General features: G+C 35.5%; 1 protein-coding gene across 1 annotated transcript in view; it reads right to left on the bottom strand.

Moving 5' to 3' along the window:
* Positions 1-12737, bottom strand: part of LOC311171049 (cadherin-6) — a gene marked incomplete at its 3' end in the record, with an annotated part of 54125 nt that overhangs the window by 5584 nt on the left and 35804 nt on the right. The window contains exons 5-8 of the mRNA XM_084233604.1: positions 11005-11192; positions 8893-9146; positions 3611-3747; positions 1018-1139 (exon numbers count right to left, since the gene is read on the bottom strand). Coding sequence (XP_084089730.1) covers positions 1018-1139; positions 3611-3747; positions 8893-9146; positions 11005-11192 — 701 coding nt within the window. The remainder of the gene's footprint in view (positions 1-1017; positions 1140-3610; positions 3748-8892; positions 9147-11004; positions 11193-12737) is intronic.

Raw genomic sequence — 12737 nt, 5'->3', positions numbered from 1 at the left:
AAAATCAAAATCATGAAGTTCTGTTAAATTAAAATGTTTATGACAGTTTTGCAGTAAATTCTTTACTACATAATTTCTAATTTTTATTAAAAAAAAAGGTAGCCTATAGAAAATTGGCAATGAATCTACTCTGCAAGGAACTGGTGGGTTAGAAAACCACAGAGGAAGGGCTAATCCTTTGTTGTGAGGTGGTTCTATGCACTGTAAGATGTCTCTTCCCACTAGACATCAGCTGTCCCCTGCTTCCTGTGACAATCCAGAATGTTCCCCAACACTGCCAGATGTCCTCTGGGGTCAAAGTCACCTGAGTTGAGAATCACTGCCCTAGGGTTCCTCACACAAAACAGCACAATAGTTTATGACAACATTGCCACTTAAGAAAATGGAGTCACTCTGGAGTGTCAGCTTCTTTAGAAAAGCCATCTTGGCATCTACATATGCCATCAACTTGCAAAAAAGTTAAAAAGGAAATTTGTATATAAAACACATACTATCAGTTTCCCCCTTAAACATTTTTTTTGACAAACAGTAATATAATTTTTATATCACTGGTAGAAAAGACCTATTTCAGGTGGAGACAAATGTGTCAAACAGTAAAGCATTCATGAATTTGTATTATTTGTACAGATGGATAATTTAAATAGGTGAAACTATGAAGTATGGGCTATTGTAAATATGTTTCTAGTTATTACTTTCCCGTTTACCTGGTAATCGGAATGATCTGTTCACCAATACAGATTTTTTCAATAAAGCTGTGACTAATCTATTTTAATGAAAACTTAAGACTGATTTGGAGCTAACATCTGTCTTTGAAACTGATGAACTTCCAGTTCTTAAAAAGTGTTTGTTCTTTTATCCAAGTTAAACATTCATCCTAGTTCTTGTTTATTGTATTAATTTTGTTAGCATTCACTTCATAGATAATTCAAAACTAGCCTTCAGCTCTGTGTCTCATGTGAATTACTAAAAGATCTAAATTAATCTGACTAAATTAATTTGCTTTCTTATGAAACTCACCTGATCTGCTTTGGCCTTTTCGCAGACAAACGTTTCATAGAATTCAGCAAATTCTGGGGCGTTGTCATTGACATCTAGAACTTTGATATATAGGGGTACCCGGCTGCTTTGCTTTGGATTGTCTGCAAAATGCCAAAAGGAAAGGAAGACTTTTATGTTTTGATCACTGATCCCTTTAGTTGATAGTCACTCACTCCTTCCTTCTCATTCATAACAGAACCCCGAGGCTTCTGTGAGTACCACAGAGCATTATGTACCAATGTAGTCAGAAAAGGTAGAATTAGTTTCTTTGGTATTTCTGGACTCTGATAGACCTGATGGAAACAAAGCTATTGGTGTTGACATAATGCAATTGTACAATAAACCCCAGAGTAACACAAAATAAAGAAAATCTATCCTGAGAAGGCATTTTGGAAGCAGATTTTAATAGAAGACAAGGAAGCAGGCAGATGGAAAAATGTACAAAAAGAAAAAGGGCAGGGAGTGATGGTTGATGGTTATTGGTCTTAGTTTTTTAGTCCGAGTACTAAATGAAAACTAGACATTGTGCTAAGCATTTTGCTATATATTGTCTTACTTCTTCCTTATAAACTTCTAAGATAGATAAAATTATTGTCCTCATTTTTAGATGAGGAAAAACTGAGAGGAGTTAGGTAATTTGACAGTGTTTGAAGAGATAGTGAAGAGTGGAAGCTAGATTCAAACTTGGGTCTGTGACTCCAAAGCCCAGCTGTTCATCTAGGACAATGATACAGCAAAACCGACTTTTGAAGGCCAAAGATAAATAAGTTATTTTGGTTGTCTTCTATGAAGTTCTCCTAGATAGCAAGGATGATAAATATCTGGTCTAAGAATCAGGGATAGGAATCTCTCCCCTTAGCCCTCTCCATTTACTTCACTCAAATGTTTGTTTTTCCATTCACTTCATAAATATTTAGTGAACATCTAATATATAATAATTACCAGTCTCTATTTGGGGTATAGGGATACATGGGAACATAGCAAAGATCTTGCTTCCTGGAGTAGTATTCTAATGAAGGCAGCAAACTGTCCATACACAATGATGTGTCAGATGCTAGGAGAAATTAACCAGGGTAATTTATGGAAAAGTGTGGAGGTGCTACTTTGAATGGGTGACCAGAGAAGGCTTCTCTGATGAAATGACATTTGCCCAGAGACATGAGCAGAGAGAAGGACTGAGTTGTACGGATATTTCTGGCTCTCCAGGCAAAGGCATCGGCGAGTGCAAAGGTCCTGGAGGGGAAGTTAGTTGCTGTTCTATAAATTCTTGGCTTCTGTTACAATAAAGGTCATTAAGAAGTTTGGACAATAAGGTTCTTAATATCCTTTGCATCTAAGACTTTGCTCACATTGTTTTTGGGAAGATATCGCTGTTGGAGATCTTTTTTTTTAAAGGTCATTATGGCTAACACTTACAAACACATCACGGAAACATTAAATCTTCAAAACAGAAAATTTTAGGCACAAAGCTTAACACATATGAAATGACTACTGTAGTAAAATGTAAAATTTCATGTTATAAAAGTGGCCTTTTTTAGTGGGAAATAATTTTGTGATTTGAAAAGCTTCAAATATGCTGTTATTGGTGTCCACACTAGTTATTCCACATAAACACAAACAGTAAATTCCTTCCTTATAATTTGTAATGAGTTCCTATCAGAAAACAATGCTTCATTTTTCTCAATATTGATTATTGATTATTCTACTCAATATCTTTCAGCCACGTCACACCTTGTGAGTTATGATAACAAAGAATGCTACTGCGAAATATCATTTGATGTGCAATATTTCACATTAGATGCCCAGCTAAACATGGTGAAACTTCTAAAAACCAAACCAAAAAATTTAGAAATGAGGTATATTTAGAAGCCAATTTTAGAACATTTAAAAATTATTTTAAAATCCTTTTATTTTTATGAACTTAAGTTTATACGTTGTGCCTATATCACACAATTTCCACTGCATATAGTCATATTTCAAATACTGTCATGGCACTGTTTTTTCTTTGCCTTTAATTTCATGGGGACTTGATAAAATTCATTTAAAATATTTTATTTGTTACTTGGTGGTATGTACTGTGGAAAAGTTAAAATTTCTAAAGTTTTTTTTTACGGTATTTTTTGTAAAAAGTTTTCTGTAAAGTTTCTTATTCTGTAAAAAATTAAAATTCTCTTCATTTTGTAATGCTTTTGAAATAGAAATTCTATAGAAAGCTAGAGGATGAATATATAAAAGATTTCTAAACAATGTTTTCTTCTCCAGCTGCTTTTGTAATGTTCTGATTTTTAAACATTTTGGAATCAAATCCAAGTGCCAGTCCAACCTCAGTTGAGAGATGGAGTCCCATTTTAGTGTTTCCCAGCAGTGGAACTTCCACATATATGAATATGCCTCTGCATTTGTAAATAACCAACATGTGTGGAAGACACATTATTGGAAATCATTACAGGGCTTCTGCCTTAATATGTGTCCAGTGCACCATCAGTACATGACGAGTTTCAGTTATGCTTCACCAGACCTTGCTGGGGTCCCTCTCCCAGTTGGGGACCTCAGTGACATGACTTGGACTTACTGATCTCTGTTGCTATCACTGTAATGTTGTGCCACAGCAAGGTTTCTCGGTCAAGAAGTTTTGATGTAAAAATGGAACCATTTCCAGAATCAATGTTGAATATTCTGTCCATATCTGTATGTCGATCGACAGAATACCTGAAAATGCAGAGTAGAATTTAGAAAGGTTTCCTTGTATCTGCTATTGTCCCATCCCGATACTATTCCTGAATATCTGTGACATGAATTTTTTTCTACCTGTAGCACATATTTGAATATCTCTAACTTAATATTAGATAAAATAAGTTTGAGAAGATAGCTCTATACAACCATGGTCTTAATGATAAACCCAGCAGACAAATTGTATGACTTTGAGTATCAACAACAAAGTTTCTTCTTTCAGTGTAATTTGGATCAAATTTATATAGTAATTGATACATTTTAACTCAACTTTTTAGAACCTTAGCACTTTTTGTGTGTGCTTGTGCATGTAATTAGGGCTCACTACTTTTCTATTATCCATTTTATTTTTTAAATTGTTATGTTGCGAGACGAAAAAGATGGCTAGCTATATATATGAAGTTAGTGAGGCAGGAGAGGGAGAGAGATGAGTTGGGGGAGAAATCCAAGGGTGGGCTGGTCCTGGTAAGGAGCAAGGGTTTATTCTAAGCGTGGTGTGAATCTACTGCTGATTTTCAGTAGTGTCACAGTGTTGTTATGGTTTACAAAGATCCTTGTGAACACTCTTCGAAAAATAAACTTTCAATATGCATGTCTGAGGAAGCTCGCTGGATGGTGAAGTCGCAAATGGATAGGGAAGGAGGAGAGAACAGGATTTGGGGAAGATCCTAAGTTCCAGGATTGATCTGTGAGACTTTATTAAGTTCCAGGATTGATCTGTGAGAAGTGTAGGAAGTGGTATCTAGTGTGAAGATCAAGGTAAAGATCTGAACTGACAATCTAGATTTTCAGTTCAAGGGTTGGAGAAGAGAAATGTGCAGCTAAAGGGGAAAAACAGGAAGGACAGAATCACTTGAAGACTACAAGGGGAACGGTGATGCGCAGGGGCCTGAACAGTCAGAGTCTAGAGCAAAGGAGGATCTTGACAAATATTTGAAAAGGAGAATTTGGAGAATTCAAAGAAAGCCAAGTGGCATCTTAGAAACTTAGAGTCTTCAAACTAAAGTTGAAAGACAAATATTTTGAGAAATGTTGTTTTCTTTATTTATTACTAATTTGGAATAGCTATGTAAGGGGAAAATATGTGTACACTGTTTTATGGAGGAGCAATAAAGAGAGAACTCAGAAGAAACTTGATATGTTAAGGTCATTAGGAATAAAACATTTGCCCATTTCATCTACATCCTCAAAATTTATATATTTCTACTCAACTGACTAGAAATACAATTTAAGTAAACTACCTAACTAGTCATATATATGTGAAATTATTGTGAACACTCTTTGAAAAATAAACTTGCAATATGCATGTCTGAGATTCTATTTCAGTTAATTATTTTATTTAAATTACAAAAATAGTATATTTTATCTTAATAAAATCTTTTTATCCTTGCAGGGATCTAAATAAAATAGATACCCCATTGTTATGGGTCATTTAAATCTGATTTTAAAGAGAATTGATTAAGTTCATAAAGGAGATATGTATATATATGTATACACACACACACACACACACATATATATCAAGTTGGCTTATAAGTTTAGTTTCAATTTATATAAACCTAATGTTTCATTATCAAAAAGGTTGAGACAGATGAAATAGCTACTTTTTTGCTACTTATGCATGAATCCACATTTATTAAGAACTTAGGCAACAGCATTAAACTTGCTTAATCACCTTTCTTCATTATTAATTTGAGAATGATAAATATTTGTAGATGTGATTAATTATCAAAAACATCAACATTCATAGGCTTTGTGAGAAATTTAATAATTATGTACAAAAATATTTTTCCCTCATGAAAAAGTCAAGCTTAAGACATGTTATTGTTTTTAAAAGCTTGTACACAGCAGCAATCTTTCCTTGTTTTTGCCTCTTTCCTGCTATAGTTTTAAGATTTATATGTAATCCCATCTTCTCATTAAGACTTGAAATAAAGGCATGGGGTGAGGAAATTTTAGTTGAAGTTAGCTTTTGATTTTGAAGACAAAATAAATATTTAGAAAAATACCAAAATTTTATATATATTTTTTTCTTGAAGTGGGAGATTACATTGTTTTGGAAAGTTGCCTGCACACAAAGTCTTATTTGTTGCTTTTATTTCCAATGCATTTTCAATTTATATCAAGGATATTTACCGTCTAGTCATATTAATTTTAATCATAACTGATAAGGAATAAGATAATCAATTCCTTTATGATTATAGCAGATCATTCTGCTAGGTAGCTCTTTTCCCCTAAAACTTTATTGTATCATCTGCTTCAATCATTTGTCTTCTAGGGCCTCCCCAGTGGCGCAGCGGTTGAGCGCGGGGTTGTGAGGCTGCCCGCAGCCTCTGCAGCACCTGTTCGATCCCTGGCCTCCGGGTGAGGGTCCACATGGCGCGCAGACCTCTCCTGCCGCCCGCTGCTCCCCTCAGCAGTGTACTTCGGTCCTTCTGCCTGTTCTGCTCTGGCTCTGGTGAATTTGCTCACCCTCCTGTGCTTCTGACTGTACCCAGTGCTTGTAAAAATAAATAAATAAATCTTAAAAAAAAAATTTGTCTTCTAATGTAGCTTCAGATTTGTGGGTCAAGAAAGGAAGCATGTTTGCATGTACATTTTTCATAATAAGTATAATGACATTTTGTAAGACTCTTATGGAAATTCAAAGGTCATTTATTTGCTATTGGAAGCAAATAATTTATGTGATTATAGAATTAAAGATTTGTGCCTGCATAATGATAAATGAATGTTTGAGGGGAGAATTCTTTAGTATTAATTATGTACTTAACATATTATCTCCTACCTAGTTCAACATCTGTGTCTTGAGTAACCAAAAACTATGTATGGAGGTACTTTCCTAATATAAGAGTCAATTTTACTGTATAAAAGGAATCCCTGGAATATGCATAGAATATAGCTATGCATATTGCTATCCTTAGACCTATATCTAGATGTGAGATCCGGGTGTAGTGATGGAAGGCTGTCAGGAAAAAAGCTTCAAAATTAGCTGATATCCAGTCTGACATGCCATTTCCTTTATTAAAACATAAAATAATGCAATGGGTTAAGGTGGGAGTTGGCATGAAAAGTAAAATAGATATAAAAATTCCTACTAAATTCCCAGAAGACAGTATCTGTTTCATTTAAAAAATTGAACATATTGATTCATTACAGAGGTAATTAAAGTTCACATTTGTGAACTTGCAGCCTTAACACTTTCAAATTGGTCTTTTTAAAAAAAATTAAAAATTTTATTATTATTTAAATTAGTCTTGTCATTGCCTTGCCAAGAGAATTTTCCTTATACATTCAGAACAAACTCCAAGTGAGATTGTGATGTAACTTAAAATTATTTGTGCTATACTAGCCAAGACCATCATTCATTTTCCTACTTAATAATATTAAATGCACATGCGGGAACACTCGGTCCATGCAGCCCATGTGCGCCTACATTGGTTTGCCATAGTCCAACTCAAGGTGTTTACACATAGTCTAAGCAGATGAGAACACAACAGTCTATTTTCCTGATGATTTAAAATATTTCCTGAGTGAGCCAGTTTTTTTTTTTTTGTGTGTGTTTTAGAAGTGGGACTTGCCACCAGGTTTCATTTGAACAAAGGGCTCAATAGATGTTAGTTAACAACTAACTGCCTTGGAAGCTCAAGTTCTTATATCTGCAATAATATTCTTCATGCACAACCTTTGTGATCCTTTTGAAAAGTGGTTTTGGATTAGGTAATGATTCTACTTCAGCTCTACAGTGGTTTCTTACTTCAATCAGAATAATACCCAGTCTTTACCAGCACCTGAACCTGCCTCTCACCAAACTGCCCTGTTGCCTACTCCCTTGGTCTCCCTGCTACTTCTTCCACAACCCAAGCAAAACTCTGGCATCAGATCTTACCCTCACTGTGCCCACCTCTTAGAATGTTTTCCCAGGTATCAGCATCATTCATCCCTTTGTTTCATTTGAATATTTACTAAAATGGTTTCCTAACAACTAAAGCCACTGACTACATTATCTAAAATTCAGATAAAGGGTACTTTCCATACTCTGCTTCCATACTCCCTTGTTTTACTGCTTACAGCTTATTTTCACCTGACATATTATATATTAATTTTCTGCTTGTCTCTCTCTTCCCCAATTAGAATGTAAACTCCTGAGATCAGGACTCGGTGTTGCAGCTCTAATGCCTAGAACATTCTTGGCACATGGCAAGTGCCCTCATCACAATATATTACTGGATAATATATTTGTGGCAAGAGTTCCTCTGGCTTCTCAATCTGCTAACTTTCTTTCCATTGAATAAATTTACACAATGATATTCTCTGGCTTAGCACTTTTCTCCTCTAGTCGACTAAGCTATGGGTAAAACCTGGATATTGGTTAAATCTAGTGCTTTCCTGATAATTCTAAAATACTGAAGTATCCATGGTCCCAAAAAGCAATAAGGCTTTCTTGCAACCTAATTTATAACTAAGGTGTAAGGAAAGTACAGGGAAAATAGAGCTTGCTTACATAGTATAAATTGGATTCTAGTCCACAAATTTTTCCAGGATTACATCTATCTATCTATCTATCTATCTATCTATCTATCTATCTATCTATCTACCTACCTACCTACCTACCTACCTATCTACCTACCTATTGATCGATTGATCATAACTGTTTTTATCCAGATTTGCAAAAGAAAAAAATTATGTCTCCAGATGGAATACTTTTGTCTCTATGTGTTACATGATAGGTTCTTTAACCCTTGAAAAATAGGCTGTCAAGCCCAATGCCTTGTTAAAACTCACAATGCTTTCTCCATACCACTCTGACAAATCTACAACTGAAAAAAAAAAAAAAACCCAGGCCACTCAGTTGCATTACCTTATGCTATTTCTATGTAAGCAGTAAATTCCTTAGAGCTCATTTTATGTTTTTTCCCCAATTTTGTATTTTTTAGGTTTATGTTGTTGCCAAACTAATATTGATGTTGAGCAAGGGGAGTAAATGTGCTATTTAGAGTAATTTTTAAAGAAAACACAACTCTGTAATGGGGGGGTAAAGGATTCATCTTTTCTAACTGGCAGGCAGATATCTGAATATAAATTGACTGAAAGTTATGAAAGAAACATGTGGCAGAGTGTGCTTACTTGACAGGATTCCTGGCGGCGTCTGGATCTTGGGCTGTGACAGAGCCTATGGTTGTGTTTATTTGAGCGTCTTCTCTTATTTGTAGGACGTAGGCCAGTTTGCTGAAGATGGGGGGCTCATCTACATCTTCCACCATGATTCTCACTGTGGCAGAATCTTTGAATGGCCCCAGGTAGAGAAAGCGGGGTTCAATGTGAGGATTGGAGGCTTCTACTTTGAGGGTGTATACTTTCTTCTTTTCAAAATCTAAGAGCTTAAAGGAAGGGGAAAGAGCAATGAATTTAAAGCAGCTAAAGCATAGAGAGCCACGATATGAACCATTTTTTGTGTAAATCCCCGTGAGTGAATGTGATCGTATTGCTGATAGTGTGATGTTAGGCGCATGGAGTTCAGATGGTGCACGATCTTGAAAGTTTGGGCTGAAACCAAGCCTGCTGTTGCTTTGAAAGTGGGAGCGGATTCTAAGGTTGAATGGGTAGGAAGGGGAACCTGGAAGTTGGGATCTCTTACGGACCCCTTAACAATAAATCCTTTTATTTGACCAGAGGGGACTATGCCAGGGGCAAGTTGGCAAATATGGAGTCAATTATTCTCTACTAGTTTTTGTCACATCTGGTTTTAATTGAGCACTAACAAAATTTGCCTATATCCAGCCCCCACCCTTGGACCATTAAGCCAAAATATCTGGGGTGGGGGTAGAAATCTGTGCTTTTAAAGATCTTCCCTTAACCCACTAGCGATTCCACTGTTCAGTGGGAATTGAGAACCACAACTTGCATCACAGTACCTTCTTCCTCATTCAGATAAAGCAGATTTAAAAATTATATTTCTTTTTTTGTAGGGAGATAAAATATTCCAAATGATCCAATAAGGGCGCTGGGCTTGTGACTTACCAAAGAAAGTAATGATCATTTTTATTAGAGTTTTTTAGGAAAAGTATCTCTGCTTCTGGAGCTGAGTGAAACCAAAAGCTCAATGCTGACTTTTAGTTTTGGACAATAATATGACAAGACTCACTAGAAGCACAATTAATCAAGATGTTAGTGAATGTGATTTAGTCTTCTAGGCCAGATTTCAGTTTGAATCTGATAAGGCACCAAGAAAATTAAGAAGGTTAATGCACAGTAATGGGCTTCCTAATTGTGTTATCATATAAAACACTGGTCCGAGTGTCACTTAAACATGCTTTATTGTGCTTCCAGAGATTAAGACATGCAATCCAAGACTCAAGAGAAAAAATATTTCTTGTTACTTACATCCCTTATGTTTATATTTATCAGCAATATAATAGCGTCTCAGAGACAAAGGAGATATTACAACACATATGGTAAAAGGGAGATCGTTTAAAAATGCCACCAAAGTTGATATTCTTTTTATCTTTGAAGCACAGTGTTTGGTTTGTAATTTTCGCCACACTGTTGTGTACTGCTCTGTGGTGTTAGGTAATTTGGGGAGAGGAGCAGTAAATAATGAATAAACACACAGGGAAAAATAGGAATTCAGAATATCAAGAAGGTATTATTATTGTATTCCAGAAGGTAGCTAAAGAGTTCACAGGTAATTTGTATTATTGTACAAACTTGTATTATTGAATTTATTTTCGTGGTCTTCCTGTATTTTTTAGTTCAGATCATCTGCTTGCATCATTTTTTCCCTTCAAAACATGTATAAGAATTTGTTGATAGGTACATTTATTTATTTACTTCCTGTCTCTTTCCTCCTTAAACACATTTGGAGTTTATCAAAGCAGAGATCATCCTGTTGAATATACAATTGTATCCTCAGATCAAATAGTGTCTAGCATTGTTTGCATTTATTGTTCATTTATGTTACTTATTTTATGTGCTCTTATGTATAGCATTATCATTTTAATTTACTTTGGAGTTTCTCAATACGCCTTTACTGAAAATACAGAATTAATGAATGCATAAGATTTATTTAGGGCCCCTAAAAGCCAGCCAAAGAGATCTCAATGTAATTAGGCTCGGTGTTTAAAAAAATAATTTGTACAAAAAGAATCTAGAGGAATTTCATAGGAGATGTAATTGTCCCTTGGGAGCCAGAGAAGAGTAAATGTATTCATTTGTGTGGCATGTCACAGATGGCATTACCTTTTTGACAGTTATAATTCCTTCCTGGGTTTCCTGGTCAGTGATGACATCAAACATGTCCAGCCCCTCTCCCTCGGTGATGCTATATTCAATTTCAGCATTTTCCCCCACATCTGCATCGCTGGCTTTGATCCTGCCAATGGGTGTGCCCGGTGGAGAAGATTCAGGGGTTTTGAATTGGTAGGTACCTATTAATCATCAGACAGAGATAAATCCCACTCTAAGTAGACTCCATCACAATAAAAACAGAACCCATTTTCTACCAGTTCTTTGAGTCATTGCCATGCATATAGGCAGATTTGTGCTTTGCTTAAAATAACGAATGGTGCCCTAGTCTCCTTAAGTCTTTACTTTCATGATTGTTAAGAATGTTTCTTTATTTCATGACCTGTCTCTTTGCAAATGGAGAACACTCTTCTTGGCCTGTAAATAGGCTTCAACATTTATGGTGTGACTGTGAGAAAGACTGAGCAGGAGGATACGGGAGGTTTCAAAGCTTCCTGTAATCTAACAAAGAAAGGAGAAGAACTGAACCTGAACTGTGACTTTAAGTCAATTACTAGGTATCTTAAAAAGAGTTTTTTCTGTCATTGCTAATAATAACTGAAGGTGAAAACAAATTACAGCAATTTTGAGACTGTTTTCAAGTAGATATTTTTCTCTCATACATGGTCTAGTTTCAGGTAGGGGTATAAATGAATTCATTGAGAGATAAAGCTTTTCTTTTTCTTTTCTTTTAATTTTTTTACAGTATCTTTTCTGTGCATAATTTCCTCCTCTTCTTGTAGTTGTATTGCTCATGAATATATTTCCTACATATATACTTTTCTTGTGTTCATGTTCCAAAGTTGATTTAAGAAGACTACATGTGAGTTTCAATTTACATGTACCAGACCAACTTATTCTACTCTCATCCAATATATTTTGCTAACTAGCCATGCAGTTGTTCTGCAGACTCTCTGACACCATTAAAGTACAGTGGTTCAGTAATAGTAATCTGCTAGGTCTTGGACGCTTCCTTGGTAAAATGATGTAGCAGGCAAGGTTTTCTCTAGAGCCATTCTTCCTCCCTCACCTTGGTACATCACCAAGGAATGATCACAGGCTAGCCAAGGAGAGCATAGGTAAAGTCTCCTTGGTAGCAAGGTCCTAGGGAAACCTTTTGCTGTCCTTCCCCAGGGCATTCCCATTCTGACAGGAGGTTTTTGGGCATTGCTTTAGTGATCCTGGTATTTTCATCTCAGTCTTCTGTGGGAGAAATTTTAGCACCTATAACACCTTCGTTGTACACATAGAATCAGAAATCAGTTAGCTCTTCTGTTTTTGCATTAAATTGTGATTAAATATTTGAAAAAAAATGAAGGAAAAAATCCTATTTTCTGTTGTACCGTGTATATAATAGATGCCTATATTAGCTAACCAGTTTTTGAAAAATATTTGATGAATAGTTTTCTTATTAATGATGGACAGCTATTTTCTCCTGGAAGACAGAATTGGGGAAATATTTTTTTAGGAGATTATGGCCAGAAAGGAATTTTATTTCTTGAAGAAAAATTGCATCAGAACCCAGTATCCACCTGAGGTACTCTCTGTGAAAGGGTCTAGCTTGACACAAAATATGCTTTTGAGAATGTTGTTTTTCCTATTCCCCTCCTATCTGATCAAGAGAGTTAATGATTTGAGGGATGACTTTCGATATCTTAATTAACCATAATGTAAAAACTACTTATGAT

The sequence above is a fragment of the Talpa europaea genome (genome assembly GCF_964194135.1).
Source record: "Talpa europaea genome assembly, chromosome: 5".
Lineage (NCBI taxonomy): Eukaryota > Metazoa > Chordata > Mammalia > Eulipotyphla > Talpidae > Talpa > Talpa europaea.
Note: the sequence above shows the minus strand (reverse complement) of the source record. Positions and strands in the feature narration are given on the sequence as shown.